The following is a 27,218-nucleotide window of genomic DNA, read 5'->3' on the forward strand; positions in this document are numbered from 1 at the left end:
CAATTAAATTCGAGTCTTTTTGAACCATACTCGTATATTTTATTTGCACCCCTATGAGTGACAACAGTAAACAAAAGCTACAGACAGATCCTTTAATAGTAATATTCCATGAAAATGCAAGTAAACATCGGAAAACATATGCTGCAGGGGTATACATGAGCAAGCAAGCTTCAAATTTTCACCATTGGCAGTAATGAAATTAGTTAAATATTAAAAAGAGATAGCAAATTTATTATCAAAAAGCTGCAGCATTGTTGACTATCTTTTTTTATATGAATGTCAGCATTCAACAACGTGAAGTATTTACATGAAACCAATCATATCAAGCATTAAAGATTGGAGATTCCTAGCATTCAATCTCAGGTACCTCCATTGCAATAATGGATACCATTACCGTGAGTGTCTTTCTGCTTAGTGCTTAGATTATTCAAGCCCCATATCCGAATCGTACGATCATCGCTGGCTGATGCCAACATGTGAGGGTTTGTTGGATTCCAGCTCACACAATTAACAGCTCCAGAATGACCTGGTAATGCCTCTATAAGCTCTCCTGTGCCCCTATGCCAAATATAGACCTAAACATACAGAAACAAAATTAAATTTCATTCGAACTTCAGCAATAAATAGCACTCCTTCACAAATTAGTGAAAACAAATGAATAAGAAAATTAGAGGCTCAAATCAACAAGAAATATCACCTATGCATGCAAGCATATGATTGCAAATGACCAACGAACATGAAGTTGCGACTTTCACGGATAAAGAAAAATTTTATCTATAGTAACCTTCACAAAACTTCAGTCTTTTATTTACACTAAAATCTCACTTAAATGACACATTTATGCAGAGATGGATCCTCTATATACCAACACATGGCAACCAGATTATCAGAAAATTGTTTTCCATATGGATCATTGGGGAACTTACTGCTACAGATTGATATAGTACAAATTTAAAGTCCGTACCAGTGAGTCCTCACTACCACTAGCTACAAAAGCTTGCTCAAGTCCACCAAAACAAGACCTAATGATGAAGCGGGTGCGTTTGTGGCCTCTATATTTAGAAACAAGCTTCAGATCATCTTCTATGCTCCATAAATGGATTTCCTGGTTTAGAAGATTTACCAGTAAGAATCTGTTGTCTCTTGATAATGAGAACGAAGTTATTGTTTGATCCTCTTCAATAAATCTCTCAACTTTCGCTTCCCTATCAAGTAATAATATTGCTGTTTCCCTACATATACTTATAATCTGCTTTCCATCACTTGTTATTTCCAAATCAGAAATTTTTAGGGTATGTTGCCCTTTCCAGCACTCTAGCTCTCTCCCATCCAATTCCCACAAACTAATACTCTTATCATTAACACCAGAAAAAATCCATTTGCCATCTGGAGACCATCCACATGAAACCATACCAAGACCAGCTTTTTCATAAACACTGAGGCACTCACCAGAAGGGGCGTCCCAGCGCCTTACAACCTCCTCTACCCCACATGTGAGAAGCTGGTGGTCATCAGGACTCCATGAAACAGAAGAGACGGGTTTCTGGTGACCAGAGAGTTTATGTTTTAAAGATATTCCATTTGCATCAACCTACAATAAGTCAAAACATTAGAATGAGAAAATCAACTGACTTCTAGGCTTCTGAGATGTGACAACATAGTTGATTCACAGTGATCTAAGCATTCTCACACATTAATACGATCCTTGTATGCTTGAAAATACAGATTCCAGCCAATACAGATTCCAGCCAATAGAAACTCTTAATTTCACCAGCACCTTTGCATGATTGTAGAAAATTTTGAAAAAGAGGAAAAGATGGAGTCTCTTATGTTTGAAAGTACTAAAAACTTGCCAAAACAAGAAAACAAAATCAGAGAATGGACTTAAATAGTAAATTGATAAAGGATGACAAAAGAAAAGTGACCGTTGCAGAGATTTTGATGTTAGATGGAGATGTTCCCCACAAGTTGCTTAAATTAGGATAAAATAAACCCTCAAGAAGGCTAAAGATTTCAAGAAAATAAATAGTTATGCTTTCCACTGCTAAAAAAAAGAAAATCAAACTCAGAAAGCCCATGAATAAAATATAGAAAAGCATTTTGACAACTAATATGCAGAAAAACTACAGGAGAAGAAATTTGGATAAAAAAAACCTCAAGTGGGTTTAATGATTCAAAAAATGAATAATTAAACTTTCTACTGCTACAAAAACAAGTTCAGGAAGTCCAAGAAAAAGATGGAGTAGAAAAGCATTTTGACCAGACACATATGTTGAAATGTACAGTAGAAAATGTTCAATAACAGGCCTTGTTCTAAAAAGACAAGCTCTCTCTTTTAGTAATCATCTGATTATATAATTTTTTATGTTTTTTCATTCTATTCAAATGATAACTAAAACTAAATGAAAGATTCAATAACAGACCTTGTTCCAGACAACTTTTTCTCTTTGTTCCTTTTAATTAAATTTGATGTCTTCCTTTTTACTTCTTACTAATGATGCATGTCCTTCTACATTTGAAGTATACTGATTTTGATGTCAGATATAATAAGGGTTACATTCAGTTTGATGCACGTGAAGCAGCCCAGAAAGCTATAGGTCACTCAGTCTTTAACTTCTGTTTCATCACCCTTTCTCACAATTTCTCATGATATTAATTTGATGCAAACACTTGCACAACTCAGGTCCTATAAGGGGAAAATACTAGCTTTAATTATCAGAGTTCCTTCGTTGTAGCATCTCGGGTCCTGTTTGCTAAGGTTTGATTTGACTACTAGTTTTCGTTATTTGTTCATTGTTATTCTTTTCACCTTTCATAAACTTCATAAAAAGACACAATAATGAGGAAAAGGAAAAATCACATTTGATTAAAATTAAAAAATGGCTAAAATAATCCACATTCAGACATAATCTGTCCAATAAAAAAAAATGCTGTTTGTAGTGAACTGTCAATTTTAAAAGGGGAGGGGAGGGCCAAAATCAAGTAGTAAAAATAACAATCAAGCTTAATTAAGTTTAATCAACAAGAACCACTTCTCTTTTTATTATTTCTTTCCTTATTTTATTAAGTTGACAGCTAAGGTAGGCTATAAGATACAGATGAAGCATAAAGTATCAAAGGAAGATGCCAAAGATTAAGTGGACATAAGCAAAAAAGATATCATATGTTGTAATATTTAATTGAAAGTACATAATAAAATACTGCCCTTATGTCCGTAATGGAATACGAAAAACAGAGTTGAAAACGTAAAGCAGTTTATTACCATAAGTAGGAATTTAAAAAATAAAAATTGCAAGGCATAAGCTATAGGAAAAGTTTATCCTAAGCAAAATCAACCTTATATGTTATATCCATGTTCCAAGGAATAGCAATACCTCCCAAATGATTGCTGAGCAATCATGTGATGATGAAGCTAAGTATTTCCCATTATGTGAAAATTGCAAAAACCATATTTCATCAGTGTGCGCCGGTAGTATCTGTTGCACGAGAAATGGAGGGAAAAAGGATTTAAAAAAAAAAGAACTTGCAAAAATAATTTAATAAAAAGAAAAAATTGCAAGTCAGAAGTTGATAAATTTCAGACTAGGAATAGACAAATAGAAACAATCAAAAATCAGAAAACATTCCAGTCAGAATGCACTAAAGCAAATCACTTGGAAGCATATGTAAACAAATAATCCAATCAACCAGACAAGTCCACTAAAAAGACATAAACACAAGACAGAGGTAACCAAATTTGGGTGTCATATGATTGTATTAGTGCCATAGCCATGTCAACCTGTTTATGAAAAAAATATTCATATTATGCAAGCTGATCTGCCTAACCTGTATATGACCCGTTTATACATGTTCTATCAATTGTATCAATAGTGTTCCACATTAGTCAAAATATCTACGGGTCTAACTCATTTATTGAATTATTAATATTTAAAATACATAACAGAAATTATTGTTCGTGTTTAAATTACTAATAATGTCTAAATGCATTAATCAGGTCATGTTTAAACAGGATGATCATATTTAAATGTATTACCAGTTTTACATTATGTAACCGGAGTAATAGACACATCGTAGTCATGTAAAAAGTTGACATGATTAACTGATCATGCAATGTCAACGCCGGCTAATTTAACTGTTGTACTATTACCTTGACAGACTAAGGAGCCTGGAAAACATATTCTTGAAATTGTCTAGAACACCTTGAGATTTGTCTTAAGCATTCACCGGAAGACTTCACATGGTTATCCTTAGCCTATCACATATCACACCTCATTGTCTCAATCAATTACATTATCCTTGAGAAATCATGTCAGATAATGAATGTACATGTTTTATGCACATTATAAGAACTTGTTTGAAAGCTAGTGACAAAATCTTCACCAACAAAGTTTTATGGCACCAACAACCATTAATCAAAACATAATTGATAATAATATATGGGACTTGATATATAAATGGGACCCTTTTCATAAATGCAAAACTACCAAAATACTCTTTAACCATAAAATAGAATGTAACTAGCAAACTTAAAATCCCAAGTGCACTTTCCATTTGTCCTAGAAGACAGCTTTACGGATGGAAATGCCATCACATTCCTTAAAATGTGATTTATAATTTTGTTAAAATATCTCAATGAATCATAAATATCTTCTTTTTAACATGTGATTTATAATTTTCTTGGAGAAGACTTCCAATTGTTGATCACCAATGTAGCCAATAAAACTGGACCCAACCTGCAAGTTCAACTGGAAACTGGTACGTCTAGTAATTCAACTATAGTAATATGACCAAAAAATGGACTAACTGCATAGAACCAGCCAAAACCTGGAATCGGTCGGTCAACCCAGAAATAAACAATAAATAAAGAATTGTTGAAGGTGAAATCAGGAACAACTCCCAAGCATTTTTTCTTGATCATGTCACCCCGAGAAGGAGAAAGGAAAAAGCAAGAGATAAAAGCTGGTAGTACAGATTTAAACTCGATTTTTCTTTTTCAAAGTTTCCAACAATTTTCCTATTTTTGGGTGGGTGTTTGGCATAGACAAAAAGGAGAGAGACAAGACTGACCTTTTAAAATTTGTCGTATTTTGGCAATATAAGGTGAGAAGAGAGTGATTGGGACAGAGGTTGGGGGGGGGTCAGGAGAGAAGAGACTTGGGAAAGAGAAAGGAAGATGGGGAAACTAGAAAGAGAAGAAAGATGGGAGGTGGGAAGGAGAGATAAGAAATATGAAGGGAAGAGAAGATGGAGAAATGAGAAACAGAAGAAAGATGGGGAAGTTGTCAAAAGAAATAATTTTCTCAGGCTGTGTACATTTGATAGAGGACAATGTTAAGGACTATTGTTGAACCAAAAACTAGAGACTTGACCGGTTCAATTTCCGGTCTCCTTTTAAACATTGAGTGTAGCTTACGAGTACCTCCCAGACACCAAATGTGCATTCCAGGCACGACCACAAAGAAAAGGTAAAGATGAGTCAAGCTATGTTACAGGGATTCAAGTACTGACACCCAATAATAGTATGTGTCCACGTGTCTGACTTACCTTTTGTTTAAAAGCTTGAACCCACAAAATAAACCAAAAAGGATCCAATAATTATAGGATATGCAGATTATAACAATGCCTTAAATAAATAATATGAATGCAAATATTGCAATCATTTATAAATCAATGGTATGATTTTTAATTCTACATTTATTCATTTAATTATATATAAATTATTTATTTGATTTAATTAATTCATTTAGAATGGCATTTATATCATTGTATTCAAATTTCAAACAATGATCCTTTTTTTTATGCTATAACTCCTTCCTTAATAGTGATACCTTTAGTTTGGACACCATAAGATTCAACTCACTTTGCATACTCCCTCAATAAACTTTCCATTTTCATCTCTAATTATTTACCCAACTTCAATTCAAACCATCCAAATTATTAATAGTATTAATTCAAGAAAAGCTAATGTATGGATCAAACTATAGAAAGAGGGGGCCAAAGTGAACAGATTCAACAGTGGGAAGAATCAGGAATACATATTGTGTTTTATCCAAGTGTTGAAGTGTTGGATACACGTACAATATCAATTATAGAAGATTCTATGTAACAAAGGAGTCAAGGAAATTTGGTTTATCGAACTATTACAACATATCAAGAGTAGTTTCACTCGTCTAATTTATTTGTTGGAACAAAGCTTTGGATACCAAGCATGAAGATATTGACTTGGACATTGATCAACTTAGAAAATGATCTTCCATTAGTTTTTTTTTTTTTTCAGAAATCACAACGAGTTCTCAAGCACCACGATTAGGATCATTCCATGCAATATTCTTCCAACAATGAATGGGATATCAAAGAGCTCACTATCTAGTCAATTACAGACTTCATATTGTTTCTTATAGTCCGCAAGTTCTACAATTTAATCTATGTTAGATACTTTTCTAGCACATCATCTATATTCAAGGTGAGAATCCTAGAACACAAACCATCATCAATGACTCAAGATTGGTCTTCCCATTGGCATTTTCAGATCTTAGATACCCTGGAGCACATTTTTTATGCTAGGGTAATCAGTATATAGGTAGTGAAAGGCTCAAGATTGCACCAAATAAAGAAATTGTTTATAGAAAATGAAGTATTCAAAATATTAATGCCAATGAAAGTATAAACACCAGAATTTAAAACCTATTTTATAAACAAACGCCTAATATCGTTTCTATCATGCCTGAATCAAGAAAAGATTATTGAAGCAAATTACCAGAGTTTATATTGCAACAAAACCCATATTGATAAAGCATGATGTAAAATAGATTTCTAATTTCTACAATACTAAGACACAAAATTTTGATTCAATAAAAAATGTAGAACTAATAAATTTGCCATCTTAAGTAAGGCATGAAAGATAAGAGAAAGATTTCAAAACTATAAAATCTGATTACCAAAATAGAATCTAACCTGCAATGCATAAGAAGGAATTTGATCTCTCGCACACTGATGATCAGCAAATAGTGACATTTCCTCATCCAAAGAGTTGTGAAACATGCAAGCATCTCTTTGCAAGCCAAGGGCCTGTTCAACTAAATGCTCCAACCTTCTTTCAGGAATCATAACTGTTGGAGGAAGCAGCTTCTGTAATTCTTCCAATAACTTAGTCCGGGATCTTGCCCTTGAAGTATTTTGTTTTGGAGACCGAACAGTAAAACAGTGAGAGGGTGACACAATGGACAAAGAAAGCTCACGAACTCTACCATGATTGATACAAAGAGGAGATATCTCAGTTCTCAGTGTCTTCAGAGCATCCATGACTTTTTCTTCGTCCAAAAATTCAAAAAACTTCTGCTCCAATATCAGAAAAGAGGCTGATTTTATGATCATTTCATCTGTTAGACCAATATTGTGCAATGTGGCGACACTTTCATCCCAATCTCCCTCAAGAACTTGCCGCATAAATACATTAATAATAGAAGAATGCAATGCTATCCCTGATTCCTCTTCTAAATGAGCACCACTTCTTATATAACCAAGTGAGTATAATGCTTTTGCTATTATTCGGACAAATTCGACTTTCTTTATGACTCCTTTTGAACCAACAACTTCTTCGCCCCCATCAGACTGCGGGGGCCGAGCCATCAAGTCTCTTGAAGACCCAACTATAGACTCTTTAACAGTTGAACCGTTTGAAAGATGTATCAATGCTTCAGAGGATAGTTTCATGCGTTTTGAGGCTGGTTCATCATCCTCTACACCTCCCATGAAATGTGCACCTCAGCCCATATATTATTGAAGTGGAAAAAGAATAGCAATAGGTAGCAATGCCAATAAACCCCTGCATAAAATAGTCAAAAAGAAGTTGGTTTCTAAATTTGAGCATAAGACAGAGACAGACTCACAGAGTAAACTCTCACCATTATCACCGTCCAAAATATAACATGATTAAGTCATAAAAAGCACAGGCAATTGTGAGGAGGGTAAATGTTGTTTCCTAAAAGTAATCAGTTCAGTTATCCTTCATAAAATATGCAAATAAAGCTTTTTATACTTATCCTTCATAAAAGATCTTAGGAAGTAAGGAGAGCAACATCTTATCGAAGGCAAGGGCTTGTTTCAAAAACTCCATGGTATATCCATCCTTAAGAACTTCACATACTCATAGCAGATATAAGTTGTCTGTCCAAAATAATAGAACACATTCTTTATCACTTTGGAGACATCCCAAACTTGAAATTTTAGCCAAAAAAATTATCAACTAAGTGCCCAATGTGACAGTTAGAGGAGAGTGTTCGATTGAATCAAGTCGAATGAAGTGAAAAAATTTTGAGTTAATCGAGTTGACGAGTCCTTATTTAGATCCCAAAATTATTATTTAAAAAAATTAAAACTTTAACTATCTTTATATGTACTTTAGAATTTTTTTAAAAAAATTTATAATTTTTTTAGATATATATTTGTAATTTTTATAAATATTTTGAATTTTAAAATTTATTTTGAATTTTTGAAAATTATTTTGTATTTTTTTGTTGAGAGAGACGCCAATTTGCTCATTTTCAAAATTGACAAGGACCAAAGGATATTTACACCAATCTGTTATTCGAGTTATTCGAATTATAAAATTCAACTCGACTCGAACTTGAAAGTTGAATTACTTATTCGAGTTGACTCGAATAACTCAAATAACTCGATTCGATTAACTTGAAATTCGAATTTTTTTCGATTTTTTCAAATTGAATCGAGTTTTGCTCACCCCTAATCATAGTTCCAATTTTCCAGCTATTCTGTTTTAACATAATGGTTAAAATATCCCGATTAACATTAAAAAGTACTCCAATAACAGAGTCAATCCATAGTAACATGCTTAGATGCAGATGGTCACATCATTTTTTGTTTACTTCCTAAGCAACAACAATGTAACCTCCCTGGGTTGCGGACAAAGCCATGTCTGGAGTAGATATCGACACCCACTTGAAGTAATTTCATGATTGTAAGAAGCCATTCAAGTAAAGAGAGCAGGATGTAATTTATGACAGGAGTCAGTTTCAAAAAGTCATAGTATAATTATTCTTAAGAACTTCAAATTCTCACAAATAGCAGATATTAGATATCTACCCAAAGGAATAGGAGACATACTTTTCTCCATGTATCCAAGGTAAATTGGAGGCTTCCCAAACTTCAAATTTCAGCCAAAGAATCAAATTCAGGGAACTTGGAAAGATAAATTTTACTGAACCTTTTAAGGTTTAAAATAAATTGTTAGCTAGATATAACTGAGGATCCAATAAATAAGAAAGAAAATTAGTTCATCATTCTTGCTAGCATAAGAATTTAACCATAAAGACTTTGTTCCCAATACAGAAAACAAAGGGAACATTTCATTAATTTGACATAACTAAAGATCCTACCAAAAAATATAAAAAGTCAATATGGGATTTTGACATCATTTGTATTCTATCCTAAAGGGAAACACAGGGGGCATATGGTTTCAATGTCATTCAAAGATTATTCTTACCATACTATTCTACTGCAGAATGCTTTCAGAAGGACAATGCTTCTGATTTAGTATATTAGAGCAATTACTTGAAACATTTAAAGCAATTCTACTGCTATTAGACATGATGCTAACACAATCCGATTTTAAAGTCAGTGGTTCTTGATCATTCTCTTCGAATCTTTGTGATAGAAAGTTTTCAATATTTATGTTACTGCAGAAAAGAAAAACAAAAATGCATTTTGCAGCGCAATCTGTTCTAATTTAGTTGATGAAGCTGTTCAATTGGCATGTCTGCAAAGTGTGTCAAAGTTGGGAATGTCAATCATTACGGACAATCAAAGGAGAAGAATTATCATTGCATCCTTCTCCAATAGCAATTTACTTCTTATACATTTGGATCAGTCTACGAAAATAAATGTAGTGGCCATAACATCTCTAAGTACAACTTCTTTATCCCAAACTAACATGGAAGGAGAAAAATGGAAATAAAGCATAAAGGATTCAGAAAGTAAATGTTTTGTTTTGCTAGGAGTCTAGGCCTAACATGGAAATTGAGCAGTCATAATTCTTAATATAATTGCGCAAGCCTATTTAGGTGTTGCATATTCCACTAACTCAACTAGTCAACATACAAGTTGAGAAAGTCACGTAAAATAATTATGAAATCCGTATTTGTACATGATTGAAAAGATCAGATTGCCACAATATCCATATATACGATAAAGCTGAAACTAAACAAATCACGTTAAAAATACGATGGCAATTTCAAAAAGATAAGAAAGAGATTTGCCAACATTAACATGTAAAAATGAACAAAGAAGAGGATTTTAGTTCCAAAATAGAATAAAAAAAGGTTTCAAGCAGGAAAGATGGAAAACCCACATCTGAAAAATAAAAAATAATGTAGATTATCTACAATACCAAGCAGCTAAAACTAGTACCTCCGAATACAGTATGAAAAAGACAAAGCTACTAGCAAATAAGCTAAAAGGCAAAACTTACCCAGAACCAGTAGAAGATTAAATTGCAAGTTAAATCAGAGTAAACCGGCATTAAAATGGAAAAATCTGGAATCCCAGAAAAGTATTATGAACCAAGCAGCCAATTCAGATCAGAACAATCGGATGAAAATCCAATGATCAATAAAATTAATGAAGGTGAAGAAATGCAGAAGACTAAGCTTAAAAAACAACAAACTAAACCAAACCAAAAAAGATTACCCTTTTTTATCTTATATTTGTCGGCAGAAACTTGATATAAGCAAGAAACTGACGAAATGAACAGGAAAAAAAAGTATAAGGATTAAAATCAGATATGGAATTGTAAAGGGCTACCCATATCAAGGTGCTTGATAACTTTGCAAATGGGTAGAATAAGGAAAACAAGAGACTTTGAGTTTTTTTTTTTTGGGGATATTGAAATATTTTGCTTTGAATTTGGGGAGTAGATCCACTTTAATAAATTTTTTATCTTTGTAATTCCATCTGTTTTAATTTTTTAAAGAATTAATTCATTTATTCAGCGTACAAACATGTTATAATAAAAGCACAAACTTCCATTAACACGATATTTAGCTACACTAACAATAAAATATATTGCTGTTAAATTGGTTAATATCAATATTGTTATGAAAGAAAATTTGATTAAATTTAAATAATTCTTATTTAAAAAGTTGTAAAAGATTATTATTAGTTTTAAACTTGTATAAGAAAAATAGAATATTAAAATATATCTATTTAATTTTTAAATGTGAAAAATGTAAAAGTTTAATAATATTGACTCTAAGTCATGACAATTTTTTTCAAATAATAATAGAATATAATCTTATACCACCACATTTTAATCAAATTTTGATGAAATTTAAATTTAGAGACTAAAATTTATTTTTAATTGAAAGTAGAAAAATATTAATGCCAAATAAACATTAAATTTAATGGCAAAAGCTTCAAAAAGATTTTTTTAAAAAGCTATATTAACCCTTTTTTTTCTTTTAAATAATGCTTTGCAATGAGAAAACTAATTAAAATGGGGTTATAGTGCAAGAAAAAAATAATAATGGATTTGGATATAAAGGTTATTGATTTTAATTAATTGGGTTATTTCAAATTAATTTTGGATCTTTTATCTTTCAGGGACTAAATTGGAGGTAAAAGGAAATTTAAGGGAAAAAAGTACAAATTTGAAGATACAATGGGCCAACATGCAACATAGGGAAAAAGGTGGTGTCAAAAATGCAAGTATGAAAGACATAAGGGCAAAAGTGCAAAAGAAGAGATTTTATAGTACAAGACTCTATTTAATGTTTAATTATATTAGGATAATTATTAAGGATTATTATTTAGATTTAATTTTAAGATTTAATTTCATTTATCTTTAATTATATTTAATTATCTTTATTTATTTGTATTTATCTTTTAGAATTTAATTAGGAATAGGTTAGGCTTCTTAATACTATAAATAGGTGATGAAGTGACACAAATTTGGGCTATCTTTTGCTATAAACACTCTCTCCCCCATAAATTTAGTTTTTTTATTCTTTCTATATTTTTTTTCAATAAAAATTTCCTTTCCATTACTTTTTTCCCCAAAAATCATGAGCCACTAAATCTAATCTAGCTGAAGGTTGTCGAAATTCCCCAAAAAGGTTCATGAGGCTTAGAATCCGCACTTAGACTTCTCAACAAGGTATTCATCGCTTCTCTGCATTACGGGGCTGACGCTTCTATCCATGTCCCTTAATAAGTGATCTTTTCAACTTGTGCAAGGAACAGCCGCTTTGTACGTTTTGGGAAAGTTGCACAGTCGATTCGTTAGCTTTCTGCGTTAGAAGTTGGCGAGTCTAAGAGACAAAATAGAGTGGTATTCGATGTTGGGAAGTGATGATCTAGTAGAAGATAGTCCCACAAAAGCTATTATTAGCTAGAGCCAGGTTCTGCCAAATCTTAAGTCTAAATTCCTGGAACTGGTGGTCGTAGGCGTCCTCTTCCACTATAACTGGCTTATTCTGCTTGAAAAGGGTCACTTAAAAGCCAAGGAAGGCGAATCGAGACAACTGGAGGCTGGAAATCCACCATAAGAAATCTTTTTCTCAACTTTATTTTTACTTTTAATTTCTAAAATTTCAATTCAACTTTTAATTTCGTTTTTATTTTATTTCACTCCCAGATCAAAACTTTGAAATTCTTTTTTTTTTATTTTTTTAGGAACGCAGGTTTTCTTGGGCACGATTCTACCCAATATTTCGAGAAACAAGCATTTGTACAATCTAGTCCATGAGGATTTAACCCTACTTCCCCTTTACTATTCTTTTTCATTGTTTAATAGGGAATAGAATATTTTTGGTACTCTCAACGACCGCATCAAATTTTGGCACCTTTGTTGGGGACTAGCAACGTACTAATCTTGTTTTTTGTTTCTTATGATCAGATCTGCTCCAAGTACTCTTGCATTTGATTTAGAGATTTAAAAGACTGCGAAAGCTAATCACAAGGAAACAAAGGTAAGGAAAAAGCAGCCAGCAGTGGTTGGGACTCAAAGCAATCCACCGCCAAAAATCGGAATCAACGACGAAGTAAAGTCTAAGGTTAACGAAAACTCTACTCAAACATTTGAAAGTGAAAAAGTATAAGTCGATTCACCAGAAGAAGTGCTTAACGCCAGGGTTAACGAAAACCCTAATTTACCACATCAACCAATGGTTCAAACGATTCGGCAACTAGCCAAAGCTCTGGTAGAACAACTGCCATTGTGCATTGCATATCCTACTATAGATACTGATTTTGAATTGAAGTCAGGCTTAATTCAGCTTCTGCCAACTTTTCGTGGGTTACAAAACAAAAATCCCCACAAGCACTTGAAAGAGTTCTATATGGTTTGCCTTAGTATGAAACCTCAGAGGGTAATTGAGGATCAAATCAAATTGCGTGCTTTTCCTTTCTCCCTAGCAGATTCAGCTAAGGAATGGCTATTTTACTTACCTCCTAGATTTATTACAACTTGGCCTGATCTTTCTTGTTTATTTCTCAACAGTTTTTTCCAGCATCACGAGCAGCTGAGTTAAAAAGAGAAATTGTTGGAATAAGACAAAAAGAAACAGAGTCTTTTTACGATTATTGAGAGCAATTTAAGAAGTTGTGTGCAAGTTGCCCATAACATGGTATAACAGAGCAATCTCTCCTCCAATACTTTTATGAAGGCCTGAAACCCATGGAGATGAATATGGTAGACGCCGCTAGTAGAGGAGCATTGGTCAACATGACTCCTCAGCAAGCAAGACACTTGATTTCCACGATGGCTGCAAATTCTCAGCAATTTCGAGCCAATCCTGAACCCCCTAGAAGGGTTCACCAGCTAAGTAATTTTACCTTTGAGGATAGACTTGATAGACTTACTATTATTATGAATTCTCTTGTTGTAGAACAAGCAAAACCAGCCCGAGTATGCGGAATATGTGCTACACCTAAACATACAACTGATGCATGTCCCAGACTGTATGATTTCCCTAGGCCACCACAAAGACGATACAACCCTTATGCTAACACATACAATCCAGGATGGAGGGACCACCCAAACTTAAGTTATAGAGCCAGCCCACGATATAACCAGCTATACTAAAATTGGGTTCCACAACAGCCACAAGATTCAGGTAATTCTCTAGAAACTTTGGTTAATAAATTAGCAGCTAATATCCTTGATTTTCTACAGCAAACTCTTAATTTCCATAAAGAAACAAAGGCATCTATAAGAGAATTTACCATATCAATTGAGAAATTAAACTCTCAAGGGAAGCTACCATCACAAATAGAACCTAATCCAAGACAGCATGCAAATACAATGACGTTGCAAAGTGGAAAGGTACTGAAACCAATTCTTGGTAGGAACCTTGGCCAAGAAATCGCCTAGGAAAATCTCAAAAAAGACGAACAGGTCCAAGCGAAACCCCTATTATCGAAAATTCAACCTCTATTTCCAGGACGATTAAATCAATGTCGAAAGAGAAAAGAAGACAAGGAGATCCTCGAAACATTCAGAAATGTCGAGATTAACATACCACTGTTGGATGCCATCAGACAAATTTTTGGTATGCCAAGTTCCTTAAAGAACTCTCCACCAACAAATAAAAATTAACAGGTAATGAAAAGGTAAGTGTTGGTGAGAATGTATCTACAGTGTTACAGCGGAAAATGCCAGTGAAATGTAAAGATAGGGGCATGTTCGCAATACCATACAAAATAGGCCACTTGGGAATAAAAAAGGCTATGTCTTATTTAGGGACCTCTATAAACGTAATACCTTTTTCTATTTATGAATCACTTAACGAGGGTTTTTTGATGAAAACAGGTGTTACTATATAGTTGGCAGACAGGTCTGTTGTGCATCTTGAAGGAGTCCTCGAAGACGTATTAGTGAAAGTTAACGAGCTTATTTTCCTTACAGATTTTTATGTGATAAAAATGGAGGAGGATAATGCTCCTGGGTCTTCAGACATCTTGTTGGGGTGACCTTTCCTTAGTACTGCAAATACTAAGATTGACGTACGAAGTGGAACCCTAATGATGGAGTTTAATGGGAAGATCGTGAAGTTTAATGTTTATGGCACTATTAGTCACCCAATTGAAGTCTTGGACGTAAACCGTGTCGACATAATTGACTCATCAGTGGAAAAAACTTTTGAGTCATCTTATGGAGATAAATCTAAAATGATATTTGAGGATTTTGAATCTGTTAATAAATTATTGGCTCCTATGGATACTAAACTTCTACCTTTCATTGTGCAGGTACCAGATCCGAAATTAAAACCACTTCCCGGGCATCTCAAATTCACATTTTTGGAGAATGATGAGACCATTACTGACTTAAAAGGAATCAATCCCTTGGAGGAAAATATGAATCCAAGGAAAGAGGTGCAAGGATGATTAAACCCAAATATGCTAGATGTGATAAAAAAAAGAGAGTTTCCAAACCCATACGAATGAAAGAATTCAGTTGGAACAGCTCCAATACTAGTTGAGGCGTCAAGCTAGCAACGTTAAACAAGCGCTTATTGGGAGGTAACCCAATTTTTATTTTTCTTTATTTTCTTTATTTTATTATTTATTTATTCATTACTTTATTTTATTTTATTATTTATTACTTTATTTTGTTTGGGTGATAATTAATTTTTCTTCTTTTATCCAGGTACACCGACGCGAAAATAGGGAGAAAAAGGAGAAAAACTAAAAAAATTAGCATGAAACAGCCCTTATCCTATCCCTATTCCAACCAAGAAAAGCGCATCCCTGCTCCTGACTACCCACAGCCTGTAACCAAACATCAACCCTTTAACCAAACACTCCACCTATACACCTCCAAACCCTAAAAACTTATCCTATTTTTCACCCAAACTCTCACCAGCCGCCTCACCTTCCTTTTACCCTCTCTACCGCCGATTTCTCCAACACCATGGTAAGAACCCGAAGCCAAGCCACCGCCGAACCATCCTTCACCGTGAACAGCTACCTATAACACCCCAAACCCATCCTAGACGTTATGGCCAGATCCAGCATGTCACATTGAAGTGTTTTATCGAAAACCTTGTTTTCATTGAAAACCCTTCTTTGAAATAAAAACCTTGAGTAAAATCCCAGCTTGTATTTGTTACTTTCAAAGCGAGGTGTATTTTAAAGAAAAACTATTCCTTCTTGTATGATAATAATTACTTTGTAAAATCTCTTTTCAGTTGTGGAAACTTTATTTAAAACAGATTATCTATGAAAACTTGTCATTTAAAAATTGAGTTGCAGAAACGTAGTATTCAAAAACAGTTATGGTTTTAAGAAAACCATGTTCTACTTCTAGCAAATATAAAGCATAATAATGATAAATATAATCCTAATTTGAATAATAACCAGAGGAAAGGCCTTATTACATTCCGGACTGAAATAACTTTAAATACTAGAAATTATAGGCTTAAGAAAAGAAGTCCAAGTCATCTTGCTAGCTGGCCACCTCGGAGTCCCTCCAACCGCCGAACCACCTACTGAGGATCACCTGAGAAAAATAAAAGAGGGGGTGAGTTTTCGAAAACTCAGTGTGTACAACCCTCAACAAATAGAGAAGCATGCAATAGCAAGTCTTTTTGGGCCTGAGCCCAATTCGATTTCAGAAAAAATGTAAAGTAATCAAATATGCACGGATCCCACCTATCCAACTGCTACACACCATCTCCATCCCCTGATACACATCATGTAGGGATATAAATATCGACCCACCCATCCGATACACTCCAATGGTAGCCCGATTGCGGTACTACCTTCATTGCAGCAAGCTGCTAATAAATATTGGGCTTAATAGCCATCGGTGGATCCACGGTCATCAAGCAACTATGCGATCCTCATATACTTCCTTCGTTCCATAATTCCTAACCCATATGCAACCTAAACAGAATATCATCTGAATGCAGCAGGTATACATGTAACATCCATAAGTATTACATTCCACACATAGGGGCATTTTAGTCATTTTTACCCTTAGGGGCATTTTCGGTAATTTCTCTTTATTATGGGTTTATTACTTACCTTGGCCCGTTAACAAGTCCTCGTTGGCTAAAGTGAATAGATACTATGCACCAGGTAGGATTCCAAAGAAGAGGAGGTGAGTCATTAAGACCGCTTAAGTACCAAGCTCTCCCTAGATCCAATCCTAGACATGCATATACCCATTGCCACACTTTAACCTTATGACTCGTCCACGGTCGAAATTAATTAATTATTTAAGTTTTATGCCTGATTGAGTAGTTACCAAAAAATTGGGTCCACAACCCCTTACTAAGCACTAACAAATCCATACTTATTCATTTGGCCCCTTTAGGCCCAATCTCATTCATATGGCCAATCGGGCACAATCACATTCATATGGCCCATCAGGCCCAATCACTTTCGTATGGCCAGTCAGGCCCAATCACATTCATAGTCATGAAATCATATGATTTTTCATCACATAGTATCAATTTGCCAATTTTGCCTATTATGGGCCCTACAGCCCATCGGGCCCATTTAACCCATTTTGGCCCGGTTGGCCAATACATGACCCAAGTCTATGGAATCACTCATGGGGCCTCTGATAACCTATCGATTTTCCCCCTTACGAGTGTCCGCGCACTTGCAAGACTATTGTACCCAAACTTCCAGCTTTTCGGCATTTCAACTTTTCTGCATTTCAGGATTTGTCGGTCTACTCTGTGTGTGCAGTGTATGTACACACCTGGTACTAAAACGTGCCATGATCTCCTTAGCCACGAACCTACAAACGATGTCACTCAATGATTAATCGCGCACTTATCAAATACGATCACCAAAAATCGAAAATCTCACCTTTGCCTTTCCTTGAACGACAAGCTTTAACAACCCTTCCTTAATCACTAATCACGAGTATTTCTTAAATCTGCATCAATCTTAATCAATAAGAACCAAAAAACAAGTGACTCGCAATCATCTTAAGTCACTCTTAAATCATCCATGACCATTCGGCCAACCTTAACCAATGAAAGAGGAAAACTTACCCAAAACCCCAAAACGCCTAAGAAACAATTTGGCAGAGATCTGAGATTCGATACTAATCCCCTACCAACCGATTTAGAAAGAGTGAGGGAGAGAAGAAATCGGTACTAGGAAGACCAATTAAAATAAAGTAAAGCACTTACACAAGAATCGATCAACCAACGTTGAAGAAAAGTGGCGGCACAACAGGAGTTTGGCCAAAAGATATTCGGCTTTAGAGAAAGTAACTAGGAGCGAAAAAGAAAAGAGTTTGAGGAGAAAAGAAGAGAAGAAATCGGCTTTTAGATATTTGAAGAGAAAAGTGTTTTCGGTAAAAAGAAAGGAAAAATTTGGCATTAGCCTTAAATTTCCAAAATCGGCACCTATATATACTATAGCCGAATTTACCTATCCCTAAATTTCCAATTCGGCTCTGCTTCTCTACCCCTCTCATCTCCTAACTTTTCTCCCTGATAACTTATTAATCCCTTCCTTAAATTTCTCCTCTAATCACTCCCTTCGGAGTTCACATCCAACACCACTACTGGCTATTTATTAAGCAAAAATAAATCCTTCTTTTGAGGGATTTGAACCCCAAACCTCCTTGCCATGTATGTGACGCCACCTCTAAGCCCCACATGTGACCCCACTTGCCACTCCAACACAGGGCTCCTTGTGTCCAATTCCTCCCTCATTTATTTAAAAACCAAACTACTTGCCACCAAGGTTCTTTTAATTATTAAACTATAATTTCCTTCACCCCAACTATAATTTTCCCCCCTTACGAGTGGTCATACACTCGCAAGACTATTGTAGCCTAACTTTCGGCTTTTTGGCATTTCGACTTTTCGGCATTTTGGGATTTGCCAGTCTACTGTGTGTGTAGTGTATGTACACACCTGGTACTAAAATGTGCCGCGGTCTCCTTATCCATGAACCTACAAACGATGTCACTCAACGATTAATCGCACACTTATCAAATACGATCGCCAAAAATCAAAAATCTCACCTTTGCCTTACCTTGAACGACAAGCCTTAACAACCCTTCCTTGATCACTAATCACGAGTATTTCTTAAATCTGCATCAATCTTAATCATTAAGAACCAAACAACAAGTGACTTACAATCATCTTAAGTCACTTTTAAATCATCCATGACCATTCTACTAACCTTAACCAATAAAAGAGAAAAACTTACCCAAAACCCTAAAACCCCTAAAAAGTAATTCGGCAGAGATCTGAGATTCGAGGTTCGATACTGATCACCTACCAACCGATTTAGAAAGAGTGAAGGGGAGAAGAAATCGGTACTAGGAAGTCCAATTAAAAAAAGTAAAGCACTTACACAAGAATCGATCGGCCAATGTTGAAGAAAAAGTGGAGGCACAACAGGATTTTGGCCGAAAGATATTTGGCCTTAGAGAAAGTAACTAGGAGCGAGAAGGAAAAGAGTTTAATGAGAAAGGAAGGGAAGAAATCGACACAAACTAAAAGAGAAAGAATAAGGGATTTCAGTTTTTAGATATTTGAAGAGAAAAGTGTTTTCGGTAAAAAGAAAGGAATAATTCGGCATTAGCCTTGAATTCTCAAAATTGGCACCTATATATACTATAGCTGAATTTACTTATCCCCAAATTCCCAATTCAGCTCCACTTCTCTACCTTCCTCATCTCCTAACTTTTCTCCCTGACAACTCTCAATCCCTTCCTTAAATTTCTCCTCTAATCACTCCTTTCGGAGTTCACATCCAACGCTACAACTGGCCATTTATTGAGCAAAAATAAATCCTTCTTTTGAGCAATGAGGGATTCGAACCCCAAACCTTCTTGCCATGCATGTGACGCCACCTCTAAACCCAGATGTGACGCCACTTGCCACTCCAACACAGGGCTCCTTGTGTCCAATTCCTCCTTCATTTATTTAAAAACCAAACTACTTGCCACCAAGGTTCTTTTAATTATTAAACTATAATTTCCTTTACCCCAAAGTTCGAACTCATAACTTAACCAAGGCCTATTATCACATAAATAACACTTGACTAGGAATATTAAGCACACTTTTTATCAGAACTGATAAAAAAGAAAGTTCGAGATTTTTGAGAAGTTACAACTCTACCCCCTAAAAGAAATTTCGTCCTTGAAATTTTACCTGATCCAAACAGTTGAGGATATTGATATCGCATCGCTTCCTCAGGTACCCAAGTAGCCTCCTCAGCCTTGTGATTACGCCAAAGTACTTTGACTAATGGGACAGACTTCCTTCTCAGTACCTTAACATCACGGCCAATTATTTGTATGGGCTCTTCCTCGAAAGTTAAGTCTGGCCGAACCTCAATCTCCTCAACTGACACGACATGTGAAGGATCCGAGCGATACCATCTTAGCATGGAAACATGAAACATGTCGTGGATTTGGCTTAGTTCAGAAGGTAATTTCAGCTGATAAGCGACTGGCCCAATCCGCCTTACAACCCGATATGGCCCAATGAACCTTGGGCTTAGCTTCCCCTTCCGTCCAAACCTTAATACCTTCTTCCACGGAGAGACCTTAAGAAAAACTAAGTCCCCCACTGCATACTCTATCTCTCGACGCTTAAGGTCAGCATACGACTTCTGCCTATCTGAGGCCTCTTTCAACTGATCCAGAATCAATTTTACCTTACCCTCAGTATCTACTACTAACTTAGGGCCCAAAACTTTTCGTTCGCCTAATTTCGTCCAACACGTTGGAGTTCAACACCTTCGCCCATACAGTGATTCATACGGAGCCATCCTAAATACTTGCTCGATAACTATTATTGTACACAAATTCGGCTAATGACAAATAGTCTTCCCAGCTACCTCGAAACTCAATTACACATCTCATAAACATATCTTTCAAAACTTGGATCACCCTTTCCGATTGTCCATCAGTTTGAGGGTGGAATGCTGTACTGAAGTTCAACCTAGTACCCAATGCCTCGTGCAGCTTCTTCCAAAATCGCGAAGTGAAATGTGGGTCCCTATCAGATATTATGGAAACTGGCACTCCATGCAATCTTACAATCTCCGCCATATACAACCTATCCAGCTTTTGTAACGAGTAATCGGTGCGGACCGGTACAAAATGGCCAGACTTGGTTAACAGATCCACTATAACCCATATCAAGTCTTTCTTAGTAGGCGTCAAGGGTAGCCCACTAACATAGTTTATAGTAATCATTTCCCACTTCCAAAGTGGAATCTTTACTGGTTGAAGCAATCCTGAAGGCAACTGATGCTCCGCTTTCACCTTTTGACAAACTAAGCATTTACTTACGAACTCCATAACCTCACGCTTAAGTCCAGGCCACCAATAAAGTTCACGTAAATTCTAATACATCTTGTTTCCGCCAGGATGCATAGCATAGAGACTGCTATGTGCTTCCTGCAGAATAGACTGCCTTAGATCCTCGTCCTTCGGGGTATAGATTCTCCCACGGAAACACAACACTCCTTCACTATTTATCCCAAAGTCTAACGTCTCCCCATTTTCTATTTGTCTAAAATGAGCACCCAACATCTCATCCACTAACTGCTTACTCTTTATCTCCTCGACCCACACCGGCTTTACTTGAAGCTCAACTAACAAGCTACCATCATCCAACAAGCTTAAACGGGCGAGCATAGACCTCAAGTCCGACTTAACCCTACGACTTAATGCATCAGCTACCACATTTGCTTTGCCAGGGTGGTATTCAATCGTACAATCATAATCCTTAAATAATTCCACCCACCTACGCTACCTAAGGTTTAGCTCTTTTTTGGGTAAGGAGTTACTTCAAACTCTTATAATCTGAATAAATTATGCACTTCTCTCCATATAAATAATGCCTCCATATTTTTAGCGCGAAAACCACCGCAGCTAGTTCCAAGTCATGGGTTGGGTAATTTACCTCGTGAGTCTTAAGTTGACATGACGCATACGCAACCACCTTTCCTTCTTGCATCAATACACAGCCCAAGCCCAAATGCGACTCGTCACTAAAAACGGTAAACTCCTTCCCAGACTCTGACTGAATCAACACAAGGGCTTCAGTTAAAACCTTCTTAAGCTTTCCAAAACTCTCTTGCTGCTTGTCCGTCCAATCAAATGGTACCCCCTTCCTCAACAACTTAGTTAAAGGTGCAGCAATTAATGAAAAGCCCTAAAAAAACTGCCTATAGTACCCTGCCAAGCCCAGAAAACTTAAGATTTTCGATGCTGACTTAGGTGTTTTCCAGTCTAACACTGCTTCAATTTTCTGGGGATCCACCTTAATCCCCTCAACTGACACCATATGTCCTTTAAAAGTAACCTTCCTTAGCCAAAATTTGCACTTATTGAATTTGGCATACAGCTGTTTCTCCCTCAAAATCTGGAACAAAATCCTTAAGTGTGCATCATGCTCATCCTCATTTCTTGAGTACACTAAGATGTCATCTATAAAAACCACTACGAACCTATCCAGATAGGGTTGGAAGACCCGATTTATGAGATCCATAAAAGCGGTAGGTGCGTTCGTCAGCCCGAATGGCATCATCAAGAACTCGTAGTGCCCATAACAAGTTCTAAAAGCTGTCTTATAAACATCCGCATCCTTAACCTTCAATTGGTGATACCCTAAACGCAGATCAATCTTCGAGAAAACGAAAGCTCCCCTAAACTAATCAAAAATATCATCGATTCTCGACAGAGGGTACTTGTCTTTAATAGTTAACTTGTTCAACTGCTGGTAGTCGATGCACATTCGCAACGTCCCATCTTTCTTCTTTACAAATAACACTAGTGCTCCCTACTGAAACACACTTGGTCGGATGAAACCTCGATCCAACAATTCCTGAATCTGTACCTTAAGTTCTACCAACTCCCTTAGTGCCATCCGATAAGGGGCGATGTACACCGGAGCTGTACCAGGTAACAACTCGATTCCAAATTATAACTCTCTATTGGGCGGCAACCCTAGCAGCTCATTGGGAAAAACATCAGGAAATTCCCCAACTATTCTCAACTCCTTAACAATAGGGCTCTTAGCCTCCGTATCGCTAATATAAGCCAAATGGACTTTGCATCCGTTTCGTACCAACTTCTCAGCCCTTAGTGCCGAAATCACATTCGACAGACAATTCTAGCGTTCACCAATCACCACTACCTCCTTATCCTCCGCCGTTCTTAACACCATTCACTTTGCAACGCAATCCAAGGTTTCGCGGTGTTTCACTAGCCAATCCATACCCAAGATAAAATCAAACTCACTAAACGACAGTTCCATCAAATCCGTTAAAAAGGTAATCGTTTGGACTACTAAGAGTACCTCCCTAAACAACTTATTCACTCCCACTAACTGGCCTAATGGACTTATCATAGTAATCTCATTCGCAGTAATTTTAAACATATCACCCAAAGGTTCAGTCATATTGCTTGCAACATATGAATGCGTCGATCCAATATCAATCAATGTAGTGTAAGGTAACTCATGTATAAAGAGCATACCTGTTATCACATCTGGGGCATCCCCATCTTCTCGGCGATGAGCAGCATAAACTACAGCTAGTTGCCTCACCTTAGCATGAACTGCATCTCCTTCTGGTACTCTACGTCCACATCCATTGTCGTTACTGCCCCTGGCTTGCCCACGGCCCCTTGGCGACAACTAACCACCCCTTGGTGGCTGAACACCACCTCGGCCCACGACTGACACCTGACCTGGCCTTCTAGGGCAACTCTTGATCCTATGCTCCATAGATCCACAAGCTAGACAAGCTCTCGTCCTCTTCCAACACTCGTCTACATGACCTTTCCCACAATCAGCACAAGGTGGCACCCTTGGATTAACAGCATGGGGCCCTACTCTAACTGGCCCAATAACTCTGGCCCTAACCCTAGGCCTCTGTCCAATACCAAGAGTCTCAGCCTCCCTTTTATTCTTACCCCTTTCTTTTTCCCGATTCAGGCGCTCAGCGTGCTTCACCTCCTCTGCTATCTTTGCTTTTTCTACCAACTCTGAGAAAACTCGCTTCTTTTGTGGAGCTATCAATACTCTAAAGCTATCCCTAAGACCATCCTCAAACCTAACGCAACGCTCATAGTCCGTTGCCACCATAACTCTTGCATACCTACTAAGGCATAGAAATTCCGCCTCATACTCCGCCACAGATTTATTTCCCTAGGTCAAGTTTAGGAACTCATTCCTTCTAGTATCGACATAACTCGCACCCACATACTTCCCTTGAAATGTAGTTTTGAAGAACTCCCAAGTGACCTGCTCAAGTTGGGTGCCCTCTTTCACTGTCAGCCACTACTAGTAAGCTTCTTCCTTAAGCAGTGACACCACCCCTTTCAACTTTTGTTCAGGTGAACATCCAAGTCCACCATTATCCTTTCAGTGGCCTCCTACCAGTATTCAGCCACATTAGGAGCCACACCAGCCACGCCCTTAAAGATCTCAGCCCTATTTGATCGAAGTCGCTCCAGAATTGACCCTCGATTTCTCGTGCCATTATTAGGCCCTGCGACCCTTTCCAAAATCCTCAATATTTCCTGTGACAATGCATCATCCCTCGTGGCCTGATCATACAGTCCAGTCTCAGCCGCGGGTGAGGCTGGAGCCTCTTCTACTCCAACATTGGGCATATGGCCCGATGCCGACGATTCAGCCCTAACACCTCTGCGGCCTCGGCCACAGCCTCTTGCACCTCTTCTAGCACTCATCGTTGATTCACGTATTATCTGGATTAGAAATTTTATGAAGCTTTAATTAGTTTCAATAATTAAGCCAATGTTTTATGAAAGTATTAAAAAGAAGGTTGTTTTCGTAAATCCTCTACAATTTCAAGGTCCTACAGGCTTCAGTTTCACTCCAACTAAAAGCCTTAATATAATCATCTAAAGTAGCCCACTAACTATCTACAGTATATCAAATTAAACAAGCTTAATAATAAAAGAACTTACTTGGTTCAACGTCAGAGACTTGGTGTGCCGCGCAGCAAAAACATTTTCCAAAACATTGTGATCCAATTCTTTTTAAAAAAAAACATAAATAATAAGGCCCATTTCACAGCCTGAGTTTTGCAACTTGACTCTAATACAACTAAATGTAACACCCCAAACTCGATTCGGACGTTATGGCCATATCCAGCGTGTCATATTGAAGTGTTTTATCGAAAACCTTATTTTCATTTAAAACCCTTCTTTGAAATAAAAACCTTGAGTAAAATCCCAGCTTGTATTTGTTACTTTCAAAGCGAGGTGTATTTTAAAGAAAAACTATTCCTTCTTGTATGATAATAATTACTTTGTAAAATCTCTTTTCAGTTGTGAAAACTTTATTTAAAACAGATTATCTATGAAAACTTGTCATTTAAAAATTGAGTTGCAGAAACGTAGTATTCAAAAACAGTTATGGTTTTAAGAAAACCATGTTCTACTTCTAGCAAATATAAAGCATAATAATGATAAATATAATCCTAATTTGAATAATAACCAGATGAAAGGCCTTATTACATTCCGGACTGAAATAACTTTAAATACTAGAAATTATAGGCTTAAGAAAAGAAGTCCAAGTCATCTTGCTAGCTGGCCACCTTGGAGTCCCTCCAACCGTCGAACCACCTACTGAGGATCACCTGAGAAAAATAAAAGAGGGGGTGAGTTTTCGAAAACTCAGTGTGTACAACCCTCAACAAATAGAGAAGCATGCAATAGCAAGTCTTTTTGGGCCTGAGCCCAATTCGATTTCAGAACAAATGTAAAGTAATCAAATATGCACGGATCCCACCTATCCAACTGCTACACACCATCTCCATCCCCTGATACACATCATGTGGGGATATAAATATCGACCCACCCATCCGATACACTCCAATGGTAGCCCGGTTGCGGTACTACCTTCATTGCAGCAAGCTGCTAATAAATATTGGGCTTAATAGCCATCGGTGGATCCACGGTCGTCAAGCAACCATGCGATCCTCATATACTTCCTTCGTTCCATAATTACTAACCCATATGCAACCTAAATAGAATATCATATGAATGCAGCAGGTATACCTGTAACATCCATAAGTATTACATTCCACGCATAGGGGTATTTTAGTCATTTTTACCCGTAGGGGAATTTTCGGTAATTTCTCTTTATTATGGGTTTATTAATTACTTTGGCCCGTTAACAAGTCCTCGTTGGCTAAAGTGAACAGATACTATGCACCAGGTAGGATTCCAAAGAAGAGGAGGTGAGTCATTAAGACCGCTTAAGTACCAAGCTCTCCCTAGATCCAATCCTAGACATGCATATACCCATTGCCACACTTTAACCTTATGACTCGTCCACGGTCGCAATTAATTAATTATTTAAGTTTTATGCCTGATTGAGTAGTTACCAAAAATTGGGTCCACAACCCCTTACTAAGCACTAACAAATCCATACTTATTCATTTGGCCCTTTAGGCCCAATCTCATTCATATGGCCAATCGGGCACAATCACATTCATATGGCCCATCAGGCCCAATCACTTTCATATGGCCAATCAGGCCCAATCACATTCATAGTCATGAAATCATATAATTTTTCATCACATAGTATCAATTTGCCAATTTTGCCTATTATGGGCCCTACAGCCCATCGGGCCCATTTAACCCATTTTGGCCCGGTTGGCCAATACATGACCCAAGTCTATGGAATCACTCATGGGGCCTCTGATAACCTATCGATTTTCCCCCTTACGAGTGTCCGCGCACTTGCAAGACTATTGTAGCCAAACTTCCAGCTTTTCGGCATTTCAGCTTTTCTGCATTTCAGGATTTGTCGGTCTACTCTGTGTGTGTAGTGTATGTACACACCTGGTATTAAAACGTGCCATGATCTCCTTAGCCACGAACCTACAAACGATGTCACTCAATGATTAATCGCGCACTTATCAAATACGATCACCAAAAATCGAAAATCACACCTTTGCCTTTCCTTGAACGACAAGCCTTAACAACCCTTTCTTGATCACTAATCACGAGTATTTCTCAAATCTGCATCAATCTTAATCATTAAGAACCAAAAAACAAGTGACTCGCAATCATCTTAAGTCACTCTTAAATCATCCATGACCATTCGGCCAACCTTAACCAATAAAAGAGGAAAACTTACCCAAAACCCCAAAACGCCTGAGAAACAATTCGGCAGAGATCTGAGATTCGATATTAATCCCCTACCAACCGATTTAGAAAGAGTGAGGGA

At 36.7% G+C, this 27,218-nt stretch overlaps 1 protein-coding gene across 2 annotated transcripts; it reads right to left on the reverse strand.

Annotated features, from left to right (window-relative positions):
• Positions 1–203: 203 nt before the first annotated feature.
• LOC107926409 (WD repeat-containing protein 26 homolog) lies at positions 204–11,041 on the reverse strand. 2 transcript variants are annotated; one of them, XM_016857263.2, is made up of 5 exons: positions 10,705–11,041; positions 6,955–7,825; positions 3,375–3,476; positions 965–1,591; positions 204–575 (listed from the first exon to the last, which is right to left on the reverse strand). In XM_016857263.2, exons 2-5 carry the CDS (start codon positions 7,750–7,752, stop codon positions 360–362), a joined length of 1,743 nt encoding a protein of 580 aa, XP_016712752.2. In that variant the 5' UTR covers positions 7,753–7,825; positions 10,705–11,041; the 3' UTR covers positions 204–359. The 2 variants fall into 2 exon arrangements, with proteins under 2 accessions (XP_016712752.2, XP_016712759.2); XM_016857270.2 differs by having other exon boundaries at positions 10,487–10,709.
• Positions 11,042–27,218: the final 16,177 nt, after the last annotated feature.

Source organism: Gossypium hirsutum, chromosome A12, assembly GCF_007990345.1.
Source record: "Gossypium hirsutum isolate 1008001.06 chromosome A12, Gossypium_hirsutum_v2.1, whole genome shotgun sequence".
NCBI classification, from domain to species: domain Eukaryota; kingdom Viridiplantae; phylum Streptophyta; class Magnoliopsida; order Malvales; family Malvaceae; genus Gossypium; species Gossypium hirsutum.